The 24,650-nt window shown below is 33.6% G+C and overlaps 1 protein-coding gene across 1 annotated transcript; it reads right to left on the reverse strand.

Annotated features, from left to right (window-relative positions):
- Positions 1-10,749: 10,749 nt before the first annotated feature.
- Positions 10,750-13,081, reverse strand: LOC115704923 (uncharacterized). Its single transcript, XM_030632145.2, has 3 exons — positions 12,043-13,081; positions 11,261-11,540; positions 10,750-10,947 (listed from the first exon to the last, which is right to left on the reverse strand). Exons 1-2 carry the CDS (start codon positions 12,625-12,627, stop codon positions 11,418-11,420), a joined length of 708 nt encoding a protein of 235 aa, XP_030488005.2. The 5' UTR covers positions 12,628-13,081; the 3' UTR covers positions 10,750-10,947; positions 11,261-11,417.
- Between the last annotated feature and the right edge of the window lie 11,569 nt (positions 13,082-24,650).

The following is a 24,650-nucleotide window of genomic DNA, read 5'->3' on the forward strand; positions in this document are numbered from 1 at the left end:
ACTTAGGGCAACTCCAATGCCAAAACTTAAATTTAGTATTAAATCAAAACCAAAAAAATACTATTTTAGTACTATATTTTTTTTATAATTACAATACTAAAAATTACATTAAAATCTATATTCTTTGTTATAATGTTATTTTATTAATATAAAAAATATATTTACTTCATAAATGAAATATTTAATTTAAAAATAAAATTGAAACATTTTATAAAAAAAATTACACTAAATATAAATTTTTAAAGTGTCATTGGAAATAACTTTAATCCTAATATATATTAGAAAAAACTTCTTTAAAACAAAATTATAACACATGTTTACAATTATTTAGCAAAATGAATAATAAAAAACAAAAGGAGAAGATATAATAATTCGTCCAATCAATTGTTTAGAAAAAAATAAATTAGTTTTATTTTATTATATTCTTTTTTATATGTATATATATCACATAAATATTATTACATTTTTCAGTCTTATTTTCTCTATTTTGTAATTTTCTAATTTATTTATTCTTTTAATTTATTTGTGCTCTATTCATATTGTTTTTCCTAAAAAAAAAATTAAAAGATTACCAATTAACTGTTTAATAGTTGTCATAATATATTATTATTATGTTTACTTTTTATTTTTATCCGTTTACCTCATCAATTATGGAAATAAATATATTATAAGAATATTTTAATTATGAAAATGAATTTTCTATTTAAGGAAATAAATAAATAATTGATTTTCTGATAAATGAATATTTTATATTCATTGAATCTGGACAAAATTGTTAGGCTATTTTTAGCCTATATTTTGGATCGATTTTATGTTCGCTTTTCACTGTTTTAGGACGGAATTACGCTTGTTTTTTATGTTTTCAGGTTCTTTGGAATAATAGAGGTCTCGGGATGCAAAAGTCCAGTAAAAGACGAGCTGAGCCAAGGAAAACACCAATTTGAGGCGAGATGCATTTCTGGCCGCGGCTAGATCATGAAGCAGAAAGCCAAAATTTTGAGGCTCCAGTCGCCGCGGCGAGACACACCCTCGCCGCGGCCATATAAAAATTACAGAAGCAGGATTTTTGGTGTCTATCTGGCCGCGGCGAGCTACAGCTTGGCCGCGGCGAGATCCCGTACGGCCCAGGGGTAAAATTGTCCGACGAACCCTAAAAATCACTTATAAATAGAAAATTGCGATTGGAAGTCAGGGGAAGCGATTTGGAGACCTAAAACACAGCAGAAAGCAGCAGGAAGAGCAGAGTGATTCAAAGTGAAGATCCAGAATTCATCCACCAACAGTTTCTTTCTTTATACCTCTTTAATTCATTTATGTTGAATATTGTCATAGGAATGATTATGGATTTATTTCTGAACTAAATTTCCCATTTAGGGAGGATGATGAATGTTGTTTAATATTTTTACCTAGTTAATGCATGATTGCCTTTCCTCTATTCTTGTTTGTGAAATTATCTTTATTTGTGCTTAATTTCATGTTTAAGATTGATCACCTTGTGCATGCTTTATGATCTTAATTCGAAATCTGAAAAGTGAGAATTGAGAATGCTAAAATTGGATAATCGATGTTCTATGTGAAACGAGAGTATTCACATGACTTATGTGACGAGTAGATTATCGCCTAATGCTGATTTTATGTTTGTTTAATTAAGGAATTAATTAGAGAATATGTGATTTAGAACCTAGAAGATCTGAAAAGAGCTAGGTTGAATTATAATCTGTCATTCACTTCAAGAATAAGATAGCAATTAGGCATTAACAATTTGGGTAAACAAACAACAGGATTCTCCTCCCTAACATCTCATCTTGTTCAACTTTCAATTGTGTTATTAAGTTTTCTGAATTACTTTAATTATTTTAAATCATAAAAACTTTTGATTTGCCAAATAGAATTATAAGTGTAGTTTAGTAGTAATTAATCCAATTCCCTGTGGTTCGACCTCACTTGCGTGAGCTACTACTTGATTGCGTATACTTGCGTAGTGTTCATAAATTTCGTAACAAAAATCAATTATGTAATATTCTATCGCAGTGATTGAAGCTCAAAGATCAATGGTTGGAGGTATATCGATCTTTCATTGCATATGTTTACGATATGTTTATAGTTTATTTCCGCATTACATATCGTTTTTATATATGCTATATTACATACACTATATTATAGTCTAACAGTTGGTATCAGAGCGATTTTTATCTCTACCTTGATTTTAGTTTGAGTTTCATTTATATATATATACTCGTATATACAGTGTTTATATATATATATTTAATTCAGTGTTCATATATATATTTATTTTCGTTCGTGTATATATATATATTCATATCCATTCAATCCCAATTATATATATACATATATATTTTCATACATATATACTTGTTTATTCATTCAGTTCATATATATATTATATATTTGATTTTCGTATATACATTCATATTATATATATACGTATATACGTATATACCTACATACTTTCAGTTTGTTTATATATATATTCATACAGTATTTATATATATATATTTATATTGGGTACTTATATATATATTCATATACAATTTATACATATATATATATTTTTTCTTCTTTTCATTTCATTACGTGTATATATATAGTATATATATATGTTCATATATTCATTATATCATATTGTTTATATACCTAAATGCTATATATAAATATATACATATATACATTTCATGTTTATATATATACATATGGTACATTATTTTATTTTTTGTATATATATGTATATATGTTTATATATACATTATACATTCTGAATCAATACATTCATATATTAATATATATTGTTCTAAACATGAAAACTCATTTTGAAAAACAAATAAATCTAAAAAAAAAAATTGGAAATAGTTTTTCGGACCCGAAATTTTTTTGGTGATTTTAAAGTCTTTGTTTTACGTGTTTTCGATGCATGAAATCCATATGAATGTCTTAATTTTTGCATTTAGATTCATTAATCCAATTGATTTGGAGTCTTTTGGTCGTCGAAAATGCAATTTCCGATCGGGTTTGGGTCGGGTCCGTCGGACCCGCGTGCAGAAAAACGGGTCAAAACGACCCAGTTTGGTTGAGAAAGACGGCTCAAACGACGTGTCATTTTTCATGTATATTGGCTGCTGTCGTTTGCCCAAACGACGTGTCGTTTTTCCCTGTAGAAAACGACAGGTTGTTTTTCGTGGTTTTGGGCAGCCCTTTATGGTTCAAAACGACGTGTCGTTTTTCCCTTTGTGAAAAATGACGTGTCGTTTTATTCATGCATTTTCAGCACCTGTAAGAATGGAAAACGACGTGTCGTTTTTGCTTTTTGCAAAAACATGTCGTTTGTGCAGTGCATTTTTCAAAAAAAAAAAAGGAAAAATTCCGAATTTTTTTTATAAATTTTTATTTATTTGGAATATTGATTATTTTCCTATTTTTGTGTTAATTTAGTCAATAAATTGCATTTAGTTAATTTTTTATTTTTGTTTAATACATATATCTAATATAAATTGAAAATAGAAATTTGTTTAATTTGGTAATTTATTACATGATTTATTTAGGCATGTAAAAATTGTGCTAATTTGTGCATTTAATTATATATTACTAAATTTATGCAATTTATTGTCTAAATTAATTTGGAAAAATCTGCCATTAATTTCATATTAAGGAATTTGCATTTAATTAATTATCATACATCAATTGTATTAATTTGTATTTATTTGACAAATTTATATTTAATGCAATTAATTTAGATTTGTATGATTTAAATGCTATACATAAATTCCTTTTATAGTGCTAGATATATTTAGAAATATTCAAACATTAAGATAGGTTGAATATTTTATTTAGTAATTAAGTTTCATAAAACTTTATAAAATTATTCATAAAACTTTATAAAATGAATAAAATATAAATAAAACGTAAGTAATTTTGTGGTTTGACATAAGAAAACATGAATCTGGGACAAATGCTCATATCTAGAACGGTTTTTAATGATCTTCGGACGACCACACTAGGAGCACTAATCTCAGTGATTGTCTATTATGTTAATAACGAAATTACTTTTAGGTAGAGCCCAATACCTAATGTGTAAGTGAAAATATAATTTTAAATAATTAGGGAGTAGCCACAGCATCTTTAATTATATAAAATTATATATTAATTAAAATTCACCTTAATGGACAAAACTTGTAATTAATTATTTGGATATAATAATTTTACCCCACAGGGATTTTATTATATTTTTATAATTAATTAGGATAATATATTAAGTTAAATTCTCTTAATTTACCCCACAGGGAGTTATGAGGATTTGATTTAATAGTGTTATCACAAATTTTAATTAAAGATAGATTTCATTCCTCCATTAATCTAAATTAAATATTTCATTAAATCTATCATAAAATTCATATAATTTTATTAGATTTAAAATTTAGCCCACAAGCAATTTTAGATTTAATAAAATTTTCATCTTCATCATGTTTCTACATTGGTAAAACATGAATTCATTAAAGCCTCAATTTTCTTTTAATATCTAGATTTGTAATCCTATTCTTGCAGCTATTTCATCCACCTCTAAATATGCTGAAATCACTAGTGAAATCCCTGAGCTTAGGAGTGACAACTTCAAAATTTGGAAGGAACGAGTTCTTCTCCACCTAACTTGCACTGACATGGACTATGCAATAAGGAAAGATGAACCAGCTGCTATCACTGATACTAGCACTGCTGCTGAGATTGCACTGCGTGAAAAGTGGGAGCAATCTAATCGTCTTTGCATCATGTTCATTATGTCCAGAATTCCTATGGGAATGCGTGGATTGGTGGAGCCACCTGAGAAGGTGAAAGATTTTATCAAAGTGATGGATGAGCAATTTGACACTTCAGATAAATCTTTGTTCATCAACCTCATCCAAGAGTTCTCGTCCACAAAACTCACCGGTGTGAAAGGAGTTCGAGAACACATTTCTAAAATGAGGGACATCACTACTCATTTGAAACTCGATGTTATCATTCCTGATACCTTCCTGGTTCATTACATCCTTCACAATCTTCCTCCACAGTATGGGCCTTTCAAAATTTCCTATAACACACATAAAGAAAAATGAACTATCAATGAATTGATGACCATGTGTGTTTAAGAGGAAGCCAGGCTCCTACAGGAGCAAGGAGAAAGTGTTCACCTGACCACTCAACCTAAGAAACGCAAACCATTCAAGAAGAACAAAGGAAAAAAGCCCATGGCTCCCAAGGCTGCCATAAAGAAAGATTCCATCAAATGTTTCTTTTGTAAACAAAAGGGACATGCGAAAAAGGAGTGCAGCCAGTTCAAGAAATGGATGGATGACAAAGGTAATCCAATTTCCTTAGCATGTTATGAATCTAATATGGCTAATGTTAATCTTAACACATGGTGGATTGATTTCGGTTCAACAATTCACATAACAAATTCCTTGCAGGATATCAAAATCTAAGGAAGCCAGTGGCAAGTGAGCAAAGCATCTTATCCGGAAACAAGATGAGCTCACATGTGGAAGCTATTGGAACATGCAATTTAGTTTTAAGTAATGGTTTTATTTTAAAGTTAGAAAAGACTTTTTATGTACCAAGTTTCTCTAGAAACTTGATTTCAATTTCAAGACTTATACCCTTTAGTTTTTCCTTTACATTTTCAGACAAATATTTTAATTTATATTATAAATCTGAATGTGTTGGAAATGGTATTTTTTCTGATGGTCTTTACTGCCTTAATTTACAAAATAATACCACTAATAATGTTATGCATGTTCACGCTGGCACTAAAAGATGCGTTATGAAAGAGGATTCCTATACATTGTGGCACCGGAGATTGGGACATATCTCCATTGATAGAATTAAAAGGTTGGTAAAAGATGGGGTACTCAATACCTTAGATTTTACTAACTTTGATACTTGTGTGGATTGCATTAAGGGAAAGCAAACCTCCAAGTCTGTCAAAACTGGTGTCCATAGGAGTTCTGAAATATTAGAAATCATACATACTGATATATGTAGTCCAGATATGGACTCACATGGTCAGAAATACTTCATCTCATTCATAGATGATTACTGACGCTACATGTATATCTACTTACTTCATAATAAAAGTGAAGCATTAGATGTCTTTAAGATATTTAAAGCTGAAGTAGAGAAACAATGCAACAAGCAAATTAAGATAGTGAGATCAGATAGAGGAGGTGAGTATTATGGTAGATACACAGAAGATGGACAAGCACCTGGTCCATTTGCGAAGTTTCTTGAAGAAAATGGGATTGTTGCCCATTACACCTTGCCCGGTACACCCGAGAAAAATGGTGTTGTAGAAAGAAGAAACCGAACATTAATGGACATGGTGCGGAGTATGCTTAGTAGCAACTCTAACCTTCCTAAATCCTTGTGGACTGAAGCTTTAAAGACATCCGTGTACATATTAAACCGAGTTCCAACAAAGGCAGTCTCAAAAACTCCTTTTGAATTATGGAAAGGTTGAAAACCAAGTTTGAATCATGTACGCATTTGGGGATGTCCATCTGAAGTCAGAATATATAATCCACAAGAGAAGAAATTGGACCCAAGGACCATAAGCGGATTCTTTATAGGGTACGCTGAAAAGTCTAAAGGTTACAAGTTTTATTGTTCATCTCATAGCACAAGAATTGTGGAATCAAGGAATGCAAAATTTCTTGAGAATGCCTTGATCAGTGGGAGTGATCAATCAAAGGACTTAGGTCCTGAGAAAGATCCTTCAGAACCTTCCACTTCAAAAGCAAGATTGATAATGGTTAACACTCCTGTAGTTCAAACGAATGTTGAACAACCATTACCAATCACTGAAGATCCACAAGTTGGTAATGATAATCCAAGAGGATCAAGATGTTCAAGAGTTGCCCGCAACCGTTGAACAACCCGCCGAACTCGTCGACCGTCGCTCCCCAAGAGCCTGTTGGTGAAGTCTTAAGAAGATCTACTAGACCTGTCAAACCAAAGATTTACAAAGACCATGTGTATTTATTAGAATCTGATATTGGAATCGGAAACGATCCAGAAACGTTTTTACAAGCTATGAACAGTAGAGAATCAAAATTGTGGTACAATGCTATGGATGATGAAATGAATTCTATGAGGTGCAACAGAGTCTGAGAACTTGTAAAGTTGCCTAATGGGGCGAGAGCCATTGGTTGTAAATGGGTCTTTAAAACTAAGAAAGACTCATTAGGCAACACTGAGAGGTACAAAGCGAGACTTGTTGCTAAAGGATTCACTCAAGAAGAAGGAATTGACTATACGGAGACTTTTTCTCCTGTATCAAAGAAAGATTCCCTCAGAGTCATCTTGGCATTAGTTGCTCATTTTGATTTAGAGTTGGAGCAGATGGATGTAAAAATTGCTTTTCTGAATGGTGATCTAGAGGAGGAGGTATACATGAAACAACCAGAAGGATTCTCCTCTAGTGAAGGTCAGGATTTGGTATGCAAGCTTAATAAGTCCATCTATGGATTAAAACAAGCATCCCGTCAATGGTATTTAAAGTTTCATGATGTCATCTCTTCCTTTGGATTTGAAGAGAATGTCATGGATCAATGCATATACCTGAAGGAAAGTGGGAGTAAGATCTGTTTTCTTGTTTTATATGTGGACGATATTCTTCTTGCATCTAATGAAAAAGGGTTGCTACGTGAAGTGAAACAATTTCTTTCAAAAAACTTTGAGATGAAAGACATGGGTGAAGCATGCTATGTCACAGGCATTAAGATTCATAGAGATAGATATCGAGGTATCTTAGGTTTATCTCAAGAAGCCTACATCAACAGAGTTTTAGAAAGATTTCATATGAAAGATTGTTCACCGAGCGTTGCTCCAATTGTGAAGGGTGATAAATTAAATTTGAGCCAGTGTCCAAAGAATGATTTTGAAAGAGAACAAATGAAGAACATTCCTTATGCTTCTGCTGTCGGAAGCATAATGTATGCTCAGGTGTGCACAAGACCCGACATTGCTTATTCTGTCAGAATGTTAGTAAGATTTCAAAGTAACCCGGGGATAGACCACTGGAAAGCTGCAAAGAAAGTAATGAGGTATCTTCAGGGTACTAAGGATTACAAATTGATGTTCAAACGAACTGACAATCTAGAAGTAGTTGGCTACTCAGACTCTGACAATCTAGAGTGTCTGAGAATAATTTAAGTAAAAACTCATAAAAATGGATATAATCAAATTAAATTTTGTTTAGATTAAATTTGATTAATATAAAAGGGTATTTTTTAACTTTTCCCTTAAAACTATGACAATCCTAAAATGTCACCTAGCTTGTTCGATAGCAAGTTGATGCCGTGTGATTTTACTTTTTTTTAAAGATAAAATTTTTAATCATACTCTTAATATTTATTTAGTTACTAAAATTTTAATTTATTGATTTACTAGTATTAATACTAAACAAAGTTAATTCAGAAAAAAAAAAAACGATTTTTAATTAGTGGACTCGTGTATTTCTGATTATTTTTTGTTTTCACATTTCAAAGCATATCGAGAGGGTGCTCACCACGAGTTTGGTTGTTGAATCCATTACTTCATTCCTAATACTCTGTTTAATTGGAATTTGGATATTAATAAATAAAAGCTCCAGTGTTGTGTAATCATGGGTCTGCAGCATTTTTCTTTTCCATATCACTGTACTGCACTTGGTACTTTTTATAGAAAATATCGTGCATGTTCCCAAGGCTCTTAATTTTTATTATTATTTGCTTTTTGTTTTTGTTTAAATAAAAAGGAAAGGTTAGGTAGGGATCGCAATTGCATTTCCATACCCAAAAAAGGTAAAACCAAAGCAACCCAACATAATACAGGGAAAGGAATACACACAGAATAGAGATGAATAAGGGAACTGCAACAAAGAGTTTTCATGCATCATTCATTTCTCTCCAATACATTTTTTTTATCTTGAGATAATTCTTTTCAAGAATTTTTTTTAAAAAAATAAATATCTATTCAACTATTAAAACTTATAATTAGGTATGAAACTATTTTTTTTTTCCTATTGTTGACATCTCCAATGATAAAATTTAAATTTGGTGTTAAATTAACAATAAAAAATTACTATTTCAACACTAATTTTTTTTTTTCAATTTCAATTACAACACTAAAAATTACACTAAATTTTATATTCTTTATTATTTTATTAATATAATAAAAATATTTTAATACTAAATATTTAGTTTTTTCTTTTTAAGTATTATATAATTATTAAAAAAAATATATAGTTTGTGATCTACCATAACCATTAAATTTGGTGGGACACTATAGACAAATCTATTTATAGCATTACTTATAGTGTCGCATTGGAATATTTATAATGTAAAATCACACTATATTAGTATATTTAGTGGTATGAAGACAGGTTGGAATTGGCCTTACTACTATGATTATTTTTCTCTTTCAAGTAAGCAAAAAGAGATTACAGATTACATTTCTTTTATGAAAAATATGTAGGCTAATTAGTAATTTTTTCCCTTGAATTTTGACATGTACTAAATCGTGCCCCCTGAATTTTTTTGGCCATTAAAAATTCTCCCCGAACTATTGAGAATGTTAAATTTAACAACTTTTGTCTAATTTCATTCAATTTTACTGTTTCAGTGATTGTTTATGTACTAAACCATGCCCCCCAGACTTTGATATTTTCTAAATCATGCCCCTCAAACTTTGATATGTACTAAATCATGCCTCTTAAACTTTCATTCATGTTAGAATTTTTTTTACTAAAATTAGACAAAAGTCCTTAAATCTAACAATCTCAATAGTTCAGGAGGAATTTTTAACGGCCAAAAAAGTTCAGGGGGCATGATTTGGTACATGTCAAAGTTCGGGGGAAAAATTGATATTCCTCTAATAGAATGTTTTAGTATATCTGCTTATGTGTTTTGGTATTTTAGAGAGTAATTGTCTAATTATTTTCCATAATAAGTAAACATTATTATTCTACTTAAAAATATATTACAAAATTATAAATAATTTATAATCTTAAAAATAAAATTCAAAATTTTAAAATTTTAATTTTAATTTGTTTTCTATTCCAATCAAAATCATTAAAATTAGACTTAAATTATATTTTTTATTAAATTATAAATAAACACAAATAATATAAGAAATCTATAATCCACCTTCTATAAAAAAAATAAAAGATGCACTTATGTATCTTTATCTATTTTAATATTTAGCAAATAATAATTTAGTCCTTTTTTTTCATGGTCGTGTTTATGTAGTTATTTAAGATATCATGCAAAATTTTAAAAAATTCGAAAAAACTTCACGCCAAAAATAAGATTTAAATAATTTGTTACACACGTGACTTTTCTTATTTTATGTGTGTGAAATAGACTATTTGGACTTTGGACATTGTTTCTATATTATAAATGAAGATTGCTACCGTCAACCTATTACAACCTCTTAATCAACATACGTACGTGAAAACATATGCCAAAATATTTTCTTCATTTTTTTATAGTAGTGTTTGTTAGGGTTGCAAATTGTAACATTTTGAACATGCTTGAAGTTTTTTGAACACGCGTGGTGAATTAAAATATTAGGAACTCTATTTTCGGTACTGTAAACTATTTAAAAAAATTTCAAAAAATTACAAAAATGACACTATAACTATAACGAATACCGCTATGAAAAAATTAAAAAAAAAAAAGTTCCGACACGTAATTTTAAACGTGAATGTTGAGTAAAAGATTATAATTAACATTCCTCATAAATTATTTTAAATTTTTAAAAATTTTACAAAATATCTTAAATAATTAAAGTAGACCATTATAAAAAAAAAAATTAAATAAAAAATCTTCAAAATGTTGAAACGTATAAAAATAAATCAATACAGATAGTGTAAAAACCCAATATTATATGTATACGAAAAGTTCACTTATAAACATAACACTTAAGGAGGCGTTTGGTTGGGAGGAATGAAAATATAGGAATAGGAATGGGAATGGGAATAGGAATGGAATGGAATAAAATTTAAAATACATAAAAAAAATTGATAAAAAAATAATTAAATTTTTTTTCTTGTTACATTGGAATGGTCATTCCTTCCTTTTTAAAATGGAATAGCCATTCCACCAAAATGGTGGAAAGAGCATTCCATTGAAATGCCATTCCAATACTTTAAAATGCAACCAAACAAAGGAATGGAATGAAAATTTTTTCCTTTCCATTCCATTCCATTTCATTACCTCCAACCAAACGCCACCTTAAATTATTATTATTATTATTATTATTATTATTATTGACGATGTTAGAGATGATATTTGTAAATATACGAAAAAGATAGCATATAAATCATAACAGACTCGGGAGTCGAGACTCGCTCGGCACAAGTCAGTCGTCACTGGGGCTGGCCCCATCTCTCAACGTATTGGTTTCTTCCTCACCACCCCCATAACTACATGATTTTTCATTTTTGTATGTAACACGTGGTAAAATGGGTCCTCAGAAGATTCCACCACTAACTCCACACAAAATCTATTTATCTACAATAATTAAAATAAACAACAAAAATGAATTCTTTCTTCACTTGTTAACAAGAAAATATTAATAACAAAAGAAGAAAAAAAGAACACATTACCCATGTTTGTTCAAAGTTTTGTAAAGATAAACCAAAATATCACAGTTAACTTAAGACTGCATTTACGGTTATGATAAGTAAAAGTTTAGTTTGCGTTTCTTTCTTTCGTTCAAAAAAATTAATAAATAAATAACGGGATTATAGAAAAGAAAGCACATTTTAAAAAGTAAAATAAAAATTGTATTACCAAAAAAGACAAGGCACCTAATTTCATTTCCCACTTTCACTCTCACTGTATATTCCTTTTTCTATTCACAGTTCAAAACAACATATATTTTTTCTTTTTTCCCAAAAACCCCCCAAAAAAAAGAAAAAAGAAAATCCCATTATCTTCCATTTTTTTTCTTCCAAAAAAAAAAACCCAAAAGGGTACTGTCTACTGTGACTACTGTCCTTGTTTAAGCTACCTCTTTCTCTGAAAAGATCTCAGTCCAAAACTTCGCCAGTGAATCACCATCGCCATCGCCATCACCATCACAGTCGATCATCAACCCTTCATCACTGGAACCCCACGCACCCTCCATCTCCGCCTCCAATCCATCTTCCAACCACCGCTTCATGCTCGATTCCAGATCCAACCCAACCACTTCTTCCAAGCTACCGAACCCCGTCATTTGCGAACCAATGAAACCTCCGCTTGTGTAAACGCTCACCATGACCGACGAGTCCCGGTCGGAGAACGAAGACCCGCAGCTTTCCTCGTTCCCATTTATGGTTACGTAAGATGACGGCGTCGTTTGAAAAGTCCCCGGCGGCTCGTACGGATTCTCGATGAACCTGACCTTTGAGGGAGAGCTCTCCTCCGTCACCGTCGCGTCCAGAAGCTCCATCAGCTGATCACTCATCGTCTCACTCGAGTAATCATCCTCTCCAGAAAGCCATGCAAGAATGTCGTCGTCTATGACATAATCCATGTCTGCTTCGACTCGTTTCCTCTTCTCAGTCGCCACCGCAGAATCTTGGGCCCCGTCGCTTACCTCGATGACCTCCATTTCTCTGAGAGTAACAATGTTTCGGAGTGAGAAAGATGAGAGAGAAAGAGTGTATACAATATGTTGTGTGTGTGTGTATACGTGTATACGTTTATATATATATTGACTATTTTGAGGTGGGGCTTGACCCAGGGATTGGTACGGTACAGTTGGTTAGGTTCGTCGTGGGGACAAAGGGGAGAAAAGAAGAATCTGGACCCAGTACTTGGTGGGTCCCTAGCGGTAGCATCACTTTCGGGATTCTCAACCGTTAGATTAGGATGCTATAGGAATCGAGGCAATCAGACGGTGAGAATTAAATATGTGTTGCTGATGAGGCAAAGGAAATTTGCCACGTCGATGATCTCGGTGACGTGTCGGAGTAGAGAAAGAGCGCGGCAAATCGCGAAAGGAAAAGACAAAACGAAAATTGCCAGCGAAGTTAGTCTGCACGCGCGTGTTTCTTACGCGGATATACGGACGTTTGACATGATTTTGATTTGTGTTTTTTCCTTCATTTTCCTTTTGGTATTAGGGGAGTTATATTTGCACCCCATAAAATTATAAATACACCTCAATATTAAAAAAAATATAAACTTAAATAATTTTTAAAAATTACTCTTAATATTTTTTTAAAATTTTTTCCTCACATTATTTTATGTTAATTTCAATACTTATTTTGATTTTATTTTTATAATTTTTTCTAACTCATGTATATATTTTTTTATTTTTTTCTAAGAAAACTTCATATAATTTTTTATTTTTAATTTTTTTGTCATAATTTTTTAAATGTAATTTAATTTTGTTTGATAGGTATATTTTTTAAGAATATAAATTGAAAGAAAAAAGTTAAAAATACTTAGTAAAATTAAAGATATAAATTTTATATAAAATAAAAATTATTAAAATAGGGTGTATTTAAAAAATTTTGGGGTGTAAATAAAATTTCCCTTGGTATTATTAGACTGGATTACCTATTATACCCTTGCCCAGGTGTAATAGTAATACTTATTAATAATTGTGTGTTGAATGGAATTGTTTGGGGAAGAGAGGAATGAAATCTGTGTATGAATAAGTTCCTTAATTAAGAGTATTATTATAAGTTACTTAATTAAGTTTATTATGATTAAAGTCTTAAATTGAAATTGGGACTTTTTTATTTTGAAGGGCCTGTTATAGAAAGGAAAAAGGAGAAAGAAAATGACTTGGGAAAATAAATGCCATAGATGAAGCAGAACACGTATGAATCTCATATTTTCTAAAGTAATTACTAATTAGTGTTTTTCACGAGGTACATTAATTTTAATTTTATTATAATGAAAATACTAAAAATAAAAATGACATCTGTAAATCATGTGAACTTTCAAGATGCATATTTTTGTTCCCCTCTGTTTTCTACATCGTCCCCATTTATATACAATTGTCTCAATTGCATTTTGTACTATTGTCTTATATTTATTGCAACAACTGTATGATTATAAAATCCACCAAACTCAAACAACACGGGCACAGCGCGCTCCACTATTTTTGATGGAGTTTAAAATTTTATATTAGTATTTGTAGCATAAATATTTAATAAATTATTAAAAAAAAAAGCATAAATATTTAATATATATATATATTTTGTTTAGAATTTCATCCATTCAATTGATACTATTTTGTTTATAATACATTTGATTTGTACTAATGTGGATTTCATAATTTGTATTGGATTAATTATTTTTTAATATTAAATTATTTAATATTTAATATACATTTTTTTACAAAATTAACAACAAAATAAAATAAATTATTATTATTTTGTCTCGGAAGATAAATTAAAATAATAAATAATAAATTCAAAAAAAAGAAAAAAATTGTATGTAAAAGAAATATTTAATTTTGTTGTATAAATATTTGTATCATATGTATTATATTTTTAAGGAGAATTACTTCATATACTGTTTTTTATTTTTTAAAAAAAATTTACAGTTTGAGTTTCTAATAGTTTCTTCGGTGGTTTCTATGTGGGTTGCTATACGATTTTTTGTTGCGATTTAGGTTGTAGCACTAGTTGCAATAAGATTTCTATGTAGAATTCCATAAAAAATGTAAAAAAAAAAAAATACTGTTTTGAAGCGTAAAAATATAAAAAAAAAAATCTCTTTTTTTAAATTATTATTTTTTACTTTAAAATATTAATTATAAATATAATTATTTTTCATATATATATAAATATGTGTAACTGGATTGGATTGATTACTTTTACATGTTGATCAACATTCAATTTACATAAGTGTTGACACGATTTTATAATTTTTTAACTTTATTATTTTGTTGTGGAGTCTTGTGAAGTTTGGTCACATCATATCCCTCTTCTTGGGCTTTCTCAACAATTATTCCTTTGGGAAGGGGTTGTGCTGTGGCTTCGCTTTGCTTGTGTCGTCGACTTTCCCACCTGGTATGGATCCTAACGTGATGGCTTGCTTACTGTAAAGTCCTTTTTTGGCAAGTTAGTTGACAAAATATTTTTTCTTTTATGGTAAGATTCTTTTGTATACATACCCGAATTCTTACCTTGTGTTTTCGGTTTTAGTTGCTCTTTTCTTTCTTAGGAAAGTTGCACTTTTCAGCTGGACTTTCCTTTGTTTGGAAACTTCTTGTAAGAGAAGCAATTTTCTTATGGAAAGTTGTTTTTTAAGGAAACTTTGATTAGTGCCTTTTCCTTATTGATTTCGATTGTATCTTGATACAATCAGAATATCTAATCTGTTTTTGGCAAGAATCAAGCATTAATAGAGGATCGGACCCAATTATAGCAAGTTTCCCATTTCTGGTCTGATCAGCTGCGTCAGCATTCGAATCTGATGCAGCAGATCGTGTTTTCTTAGGAAAGTTTTTGTACAGCTGTAGATTCGATCTTGTGACTGTCTCTAAGGTTTCTATGTTATACAAATAGAGCCTAGAGAGCAGTCATTCCAATCAGCTCTTCCATTATTCATTTTTTGCACTTATCTTATTTGAGAGAAGAGAGTTTCTTTGTTTTGTGAGAGCCTAGTTGTTCATCTAGGTTCTAGTTGTTCATTTCTGTTCTTACTCTGTCCTAGAGGTTGTGAAGAACTACTTGATTGAACAAGAGATTGGTCTTCGGGAGAAGACTTGATAAAGCCTTACTTCGGGAGGAAGTAAGCACTTGGTCTTCGGGAGAAGACTTGTTGAAGCCTTACTTCGGGAGGAAGTAAGCACTCACACTTCAAAGACGAAGGGAGTTCGGGCTTGAAGGTGTTTCAAGAAGTCAGATTCATAAAGTGGATTACAAAGGATTGCGGCAATACTTTAGAGGGAGTCTAAACTTGTTTAAGTCAATTGTCTTTGTAATTTTGATACTTTATTAATTGATTTCATTCTCTGGGTGTGGCCCCGTGAACTAAGAGTGTTTGGGAGAACACTGATACCACGTATAAATCTCTTGTATCAAGTTATTTATTTTTTTGCAAATATTTTATTCTGCCTATTCTGTTTTGTCACTGCAAAACTGGTTTCTGCAGTAACAGAATTACTTTCTACTTCTGCAGACGCATACAGTTTTATATTTTCGTATATATAATTGACATTTGGAAAAACACGGTTTTTCACTTACAAGCGGCTTTGTAATACCCTAGAAATAAGAAATGGATTAGCAAAACCCTAATTAGATAATTTTGAATAATTGAGGAATTATATTATTATATAGTTCAATATATGAGAATTTATTTGATTAATTATATGTTAAGACCACGTTGGTGAGCCAGGGGCATTTTAGTAATTTTGATCCGAGAAGGGTAAAATGATGAAATTAATTGTTGAAGAGCATGAAAATATGTTGTGGTTGTGGTATTGAATTTGTGATGCATGTTCTTGGTTGTTGGGGTTGTCTTGAGCATGCTTTAAGCTTTAAATTCATAAGTTTGTATGGGTTAGAATTGGACAGAAATTAGAGGATTTGATTAGTGTAATTTTCTATTGTTGAGCTCTGAAATTTATTGTTTGAAGTTGGAGTTCAAGTTCTTGTTAATGGAAATTTGCTTGAGATGTAGCTTAAGCTTTGGAGCTTTGGTTGGATGTTGTTGATTAATGTTGGAATTGATGTTGTTAGCTCTCTATTGTGATGATTTTTATCTGTAAGAAGTTAATTTTGGGTATGGTTTGATTGAGGTTCGAATATATGGTAAAGTGGGCATGTTTAGACCATAAAATCTGGTTTTTTGGGTTTTTCGAACCCAGTGGCCGCGGCCAGATTTATGGTCGCCGCGGCCATAAAACATAGCATAGAGCCATCTTTTTCCCAATTTTGTTTTGGCCATAACTTTTGACTCGAGACTCCGTTTCGGACGTTCTTTATATTGTTGGAAAGCTCGTTCTGAGATCTATATGATTATCTGTATTTTGAATGCCATGATTATATTTTATGAAAGTGTAATTAGGGATTAACCCTAGTTGTGAAATCCCGGGTTGAGTGACTAGGATTACCGACACCTGATCAGGGGCACCCAAGGGTTTGGAATCTCTGTTATTGCGGGACAACAGGTAAGACAGTAGTTTGCACGTAGAGTATGCGCGGTGGCGCTTATGTTGAATATGATATATGTGAGTAATTGCAACCGGGATTAGGGTTATTACCCTAACATGAGCAGTTTAATAGCCTAGGGTTATTACCCTAGTGATATATATATTGTGTAATACTATGCCATGTCGGATATATGTATATATTGGGATTATGAATTATGCGCTTAAGGCATAATTACACTAGACTCGGTGAGCTAGTACATTGAGTTTAATTTTAATGCGGTGTAGGGTTATTACCCTAGAATATTGTGAATCCAGTGAAAGCATGAGTTAGGGTTAACACTCTTAGTAAATGTTATCTGAGTATATAGAAATGTATTATACGAGTGATTACATAGTGTGCAAGTTAGGGTTATTACCCTAAGATTATATATGTTGTAGTAAATATTGAACACGCGCATGTATGTTAAGAGTTATGTGAATAAGATATAACTGGGTTAGACCTGGTATATATCACCAGGATAAACCACCGAAAGAACGTAATACATGGATTACGTATATACATGAATAGGGTTATGCGAGCAAGGCATAACCAGGTTAGGCTCGGTAACCAGAATCGAGGTAAACCCTACTGAGGCCTTATTGTATATAGATGTGTGAGAGCAACACGTAGGTCTATGCCACGTAGACATAAATAGGCATGTGAGCGTAACATGCAAGTCTATAGCAAATAGACAAATAGTGCAGTGGCACCAATAATTGTATGTTACATATTGAGATTAAGGGTTATGCGTCAAGGCATAATCAAGTTAGACTCGGTAACCAGAACCGAGATGAACTATTCTAAGGCCTTATTGTAATTAGACGTGTGAGAGCAACTCGTAGGTCTACGCCACGTAGATATAAATAGATGTGTGAGCGCAACACATAGGCCTACGCCACGTAAACATAAATAGACATGTGAGTGTGACATGCAGGTCTGTGACACACAGACATATATGAATGGCATTACTGTTTAAATAGCATGATGAGCGTATTATATTTGTTATGATTTATACTGTCTTGTTGGGCTTGGCTCACGGGTGCTCTACTGTGCAGGAAAGGGTGAAGCTGTGTTTTATCAGCCATGAGTGTAGGAGTTGGACGAGGAATGTATATGTTTGGGCCACACTAGACCAAGCGGGTTGGGGTCTACTAGTGTTGAATTTTTGAAACTCTATTTTGCCGCTTAGGCCGGCTAACTGAAAGAGACTTGTAATAAAATTTGTAAATATTTTTTTGGGATCCCAACTGTTGTAAAGTTTAAATTATTACAAGTTTTATTTTCATTCCGTTTATTGCAAAAGTTTAAATTCTGCGCTATTTTGATTAGTATTCCCGTTTAGGGGATTAGGGTTTCGTAAATATCTTGGATAGTGTGCCTAATTATTTAGGGCGTTACAATTTGGTATCAGAGCGCCAAGGTTTTTAAACTTCTTGTAGACCGGCCGAACATGTACATTCCTCGTCAGAGAAAAGCTCGACTCATGGTGCAGTAAGTATTGAGAGTAAATACTTTACTATTTGTGTGATCATCTGTTTACCGCTTTCCATTTTATGCAGTATGCAAGCATCTAGAGTATTTATGTGTTATGTGATGCCATGCTTTAAATGCTATTTGAGTAATGAATATTTATATGGGGTAAATAGATGAGTTAGGGTTTAAGGCAATAAGTGCGTAAGTGTGGTATTGGTGCTTAACTCGCTAGGGTTGTTGATTATAGGGGTACTAGTAATGGACCCTCCGTAATCATCTAGATCACAGGGCGAGCAAGTAGAGCCTGGGGCTGCCCAAACCAATCCACCGGCACCGCCTCCACGTCCGCAGAATCCGGGGGATAATGTGAGGGTGGGTAATGCTAATCCTCCTGCTGACTGGCAGCAGATGTTTCAAGAAATGTGAAGTGTCATACTTCGTCAGGAAGAAGAGTTGCGACGACTAAGGCAACCGGCTGCCCCTGTTGATCAAGTGTTACCACCAGCATCGGTGTCAGTGGTGGGTAACCAGGGGTTTGTTATGCCGCATAGAGACTCGGTATTTGAGCAGTTCATGAAGCTGTAGCCTCTGAATTTTCTGGGAGGTATTGATATAATAAAGGTCGAGCAGTGGATGAGCAATATTATCCGTATCCTCGATAATATGGGGGTGACGGGAACTAAAAGAGTGAACTGTGCAGCCTTCATGTTACAAGATCATGCCCACGTCTGGTGGGATATAGTTGTTTGAAGAAAAGTTTTACAACGTCGCTGTGAGAACTTCACACATGGAGGATTTTGTGAAGTTTACTTAGGGGAAAGATGTCAGTGGCCCAATACACCCTGGAGTTTGATCGGCTGTCTACGTTTGCTGGTGATCTGGTGCCCAGAGATTTCACCAAGAAACAGAAGTATGTGAGAGGACTAAAAGCCACAATCAGTCGGGACTTGAAGATTACCACTTCACTGACACTTTGTACAAGAAAGTGGTAGAGCTAGCCTTGATTGCTGAGGAGGCTGAGCAACATGTTGCGAAAGAGCAGACTGTAAAGGATGCATTCATGGCAACGAATCTTCCTGCTAGTGTTAATGTCAGTAAGGGGACCGACAATGGCAACCCTGATCACAAACGGAAGGCTGAGGCTTCCAAAGTATGAGGAAGTATTAGAAAGCTTCAGGGAAATTGAGGTGGCCATCAAGGTCAAGGATCCTCTTTCATATCATATCTAGAATATTCAATATGTAAGATTACCATTAGGGTGAATGACGGGCCAAGGTTGCATACCATATTTGATAAGGATTATATGAATCAGATGTTCCAGGATTACCTGAACAAATGTGTGATCGTGTTTGTTGATGACATCTTGGTGAATTCTAGTTATCTTGTGCCTCTTTCTTGGGGCACATAGTAGATAAAGATGGGATCATGGTGGATCCGGACAAAATTGAGGTTGTTCGGGATTGGCCAACACCAAAATCAGTTACTGAAGTTAGAATCTTTCTGCGCTTAGCTGGGTATTATCGTTGGTTCGTTGAGGATTTTTTCAAAGATTGTTGTACCCTTAACGGAACTGACCTAAAAGAACTTGAAGTTTGTTTGGACTGATCGGTGTGAGAAAAGTTTCCTGGAGTTAAAGCAACGCTTGATTACTGCTCCAGTACTAACTCTTCCTTCAGATAAGGAAAAGTTTGTGGTTTACTGTGATGCCTCGAGACAAGGTCTCAGCTGTGTGCTTATGCAAGCTGGAAAGGTAATAGCCTATGCTTCTCGGCAGTTAAAGGAGTACAAGCAGAGGTACCCTACTCACGATCTAGAACTCGCAGCAGTGGTTTTTGCGCTAAAAATTTGGCGGCATTACCTATATGGCGAGAAATGTGAGATATACACTGATCACAAGAGTCTGAAATACTTATTTACCCAGAGAGATTTGAATATGAGACAAAGACGCTGGCTAGAGTTGGTGAAGGATTATGATTGTGAAATCCTTTATCACCCTGGTAAAGCCAACGTAGTTGCTAATGCCTTGAGTAAAAAGGGGCAGAGTCAGATAAATACTGTGAAACAAATCTCCCAGCAGCTAGCAAATGAGATGACCCGAGCTAAGATTGAGTTGGTTGTGGGGCAGTTGGCTAATGTTACCCTACAATCTACTCTTTTAGAGCGAATCAAAGAAATACAAATGCAAGATCTAGAGTTGGTAAAAACCCGAGATAGGGTTTCGGCTGGGAAGGCTAGTGATTTCTCAATGGATGTAACAGGAATGTTACGATTCAGAGATCGTGTTTGTGTGCCTTTGGATGATGGTATTAAAAGGGGGATCATGGATGAGTCTCATACGACTCCTTACTCAGTTCATCCAGGGTCAACGAAGATGTACCAAGACTTGAAAGCCATATTCTGGTGGCTAGGCATGAGAAATGACATTGCTGAGTATGTTGCTAAGTGTCTTACCTGTCAGCAAGTAAAGGCTGAACATCAGAGGCCTGCAGGGTTACACCAACCATTGAACATACCAGAGTGGAAATGGGAAGATGTTGTTATGGACTTTGTGGTAGGTTTGCCTAGAACATTGGGACAGTTTGACTCTGTGTGGGTCATAGTGGACAGGTTTACAAAGTCAGTGTACTTTTTACCTGTTCGGAAGAATTTCTCCATTGACCATTATGCTGAGTTATATGCAGAGAAATTGTTCGTCTTTATGGTGTCCCAAAGTCCATTGTTTTGGATAGAGATCTGAAGTTTACCTCGAGATTCTGGGAGAGTCTCCATCGAGCTATGGTACTCAGTTAAAGTTCAGCACAACATTTCATCCTTAGACAGATGGGCAATCCGAGAGGACTATTCAGATTTTAGAAGACATGCTACGGTCATGTGTGCTTGACTTTGAAGGATCATGGGTAAAGTACCTTCCCCTGATCGAGTTCTCTTATAATAACAGCTATCAGGAAACAATCGGGATGGCTCCTTATGAGCTTTTATATGGAAGAAAATGCAGATCACCTATTCACTGGGATGAAATAGGTGAAAGAAAGTTCTTGGATCCACGAGGCTGTTCAGAGAACAAGTGAGGCAGTTGACAAGATTAGAGCGCGAATGCTCGCGGCTTAGAGTAGACAGAAAAATTATGCTGATCCAAAGCGTCGGGATATTATTTTCAAATCGGGGACAAGGTGTTTCTCTAAATATCAGCGATGAAAGGCATTAAACGCTTTGGTAAGAAAGGAAAGCTTAGCCCAAGGTTCATTGGACCTTTTGAAATCCTTGAGAGGATAGGGCAAGTAGCGTACAGGTTGGCTATGCCCCCAGCGCTGGCAGCTGTACATGATGTGTTCCACGTTTCAATGCTTCGGAAGTATGTCTCAGACTCGTCCCATATTCTAAGTTATGAAGCATTGGAACTTCAGCCAGACTTGTCATATGAGGAACAACCAGTGCAAATACTCGATAGAAGAGAGAAAGTCTTGAGAAGCAAGACAATGGCACTGGTGAAAGTATTGTGGAGGAACGATAAAGTGGAAGAGGTAACCTGGGAACTCGAGACGGATATGCAGCAGAAATATCCAGAGTTGTTCAGGTAAATTTCGGGACGAAATTTCTATAAGGAGGGGGTAATTGTAATACCCTAGAAATAAGAAATGGATTAGCAAAACCCTAATTAGATAATTATGAATAATTGAGGAATTATATTATTATATAGTTCAATATATGAGAATTTATTTGATTAATTATATGTTAAGACCACGTAGGTGAGCCAGGAGCATTTTAGTAATTTTGATCCGAGAAGGGTAAAATGATGAAATTAATTGTTGAAGAGCATGAAAATATGTTGTGGTTGTGGTATTGAATCTGTGATGCATGTTCTTGGTTGTTGGGGTTGTCTTAAGCATGTTTTAAGCTTTAAATTCATAAGTTTGTTTGGGTTAGGTTTGGACAGAAATTAGAGGATTTGATTAGTGTAATTTTCTGTTGTTGAGCTCTGAAATTTATTGTTTGAAGTTGGAGTTCAAGTTCTTGTTAATGGAAATTTGTTTGAGATGTAGCTTAAGCTTTGGAGCTTTGGTTGGATGTTGTTGATTAATGTTGGAATTGATGTTGTTAGCTCTCTATTGTGATGATTTTTATCTGTAAGAAGTTAATTTTGGGTATGGTTTGATTGAGGTTCGAATATATGGTAAAGTGGGCATGTTTAGACCTTAAAATCTGGTTTTCTGGGTTTTTCGAACCCTAGCAGAGAGCCATCTTTTTCCCGATTTTGTTTTAGCCATAACTTTTGACTCGAGACTCCGTTTCGGACATTCTTTATATCGTTGGAAAGCTTGTTCTGAGATCTATATGATTATCTGTATTTTGAATGCCGTGATTATATTTTATGAAAGTGAAATTAGGGATTAACCCTAGTTGTGAAATCCCGGGTTGTGTGACTAGGATTACCGACACCTGATCAGGAGCACCCCAAGGGTATGGAATCTTTGTTATTGCGGGACAACAGGTAAGACAGTAGTTTGCACGTAGAGTATGCGCGGTTGCGCTTATGTTGAATATGATATATGTGAGTAATTGCAACCGGAATTAGGGTTATTACCCTAACATGAGCGGTATAATAGCCTAGGGTTATTACCCTAGTAATATATATATTGTGTAATACTATGCCATGTCAGATATATGTATATATTAGGATTATGAATTATGTGCTTAAGGCATAATTACACTAAACTCGGTAAGCTAGTACGTTCAGTTTAATTTTAATGCGGTCTAGGGTTATTACCCTAGAATATTGTGAATCCAGTGAAAGCATGAGTTAGGGTTAACACTCTTAGTAAATGTTATTTGAGTATATAGAAATGTATTATATGAGTGATTACATAGTGTGCAAGTTAGGGTTATTACCCTAAGATTATATATGTTGTAGTAAATATTGAACACGCGCATGTATGTTAAGAGTTATGTGTATAAGACATAACTGGATTAGACCTGGTATATATCACCAGGATAAACCACCGAAAGAACGTAATACATGGATTACGTATATACATGAATAGGGTTATGCGAGCAAGGCATAACCAGGTTAGGCTCGGTAACCAGAACCGAGGTAAACTCTACTGAGGCCTTATTGTATATAGATGTGTGAGAGCAACACGTAGTTCTACGCCACGTAGACATAAATAGGCATGTGAGCGTAACATGCATGTCTATAGCAAATAGACAAATAGTGCAGTGGCACCAATAATTGTGTGTTACATATTGAGATTAAGGGTTATGCGTCAAGGCATAATCAAGTTGGACTCGGTAACCAGAACCGAGATGAACTATTCTAAGGCCTTATTGTAATTAGACGTGTGAGAGCAACTTGTAGGTATACGCCACGTAGATATAAATAGATGTGTGAGCGCAACACATAGGCCTACGCCACGTAGACATAAATAGGCATGTGAGTGTGACATGCAGGTCTGTGAAACATAGACATATATGAATGGCATTACTGTTTAAATAGCATGATGAGCATATTATATTTGTTATGATTTATGCTGTCTTACTGGGCTTGGCTCACGGGTGCTCTACTGTGCAGGAAAGGGTAAAGCTGTGTTTGATCACCCATGAGTGTAGGAGTTGGACGAGGAATGTATATGTTTGGGCCACACTAGACCAAGCGGGTTGGGGTCTACTAGTGTTGAATTTTTGAAACTCTATTTTGCCGCTTAGGCCGGCTAACTGAAAGAGACTTGTAATAAAATTTGTAAATATTTTTTTGGGATCCCAACTGTAACGCCTTAATCTATAGGAACGCCACGTGTGTGATTTTATAAAACTAGTTTAATACTAATATATTAATTAATTATTAAAAATTGTGAGGATAATAAAACTTGGCTAAAATAAACCACTAAAAACGGACATTATAACGGCAGTAAAAAGGAGTTCCGGGAATCCCTGTTATAAAAGATTTATCCAAAAGACGATATACAACAACAATTCAAACACAATTCAAAATACAGCAGACACAGCCAGT

Source organism: Cannabis sativa, chromosome 1 (assembly GCF_029168945.1).
Source record: "Cannabis sativa cultivar Pink pepper isolate KNU-18-1 chromosome 1, ASM2916894v1, whole genome shotgun sequence".
Lineage (NCBI taxonomy): Eukaryota > Viridiplantae > Streptophyta > Magnoliopsida > Rosales > Cannabaceae > Cannabis > Cannabis sativa.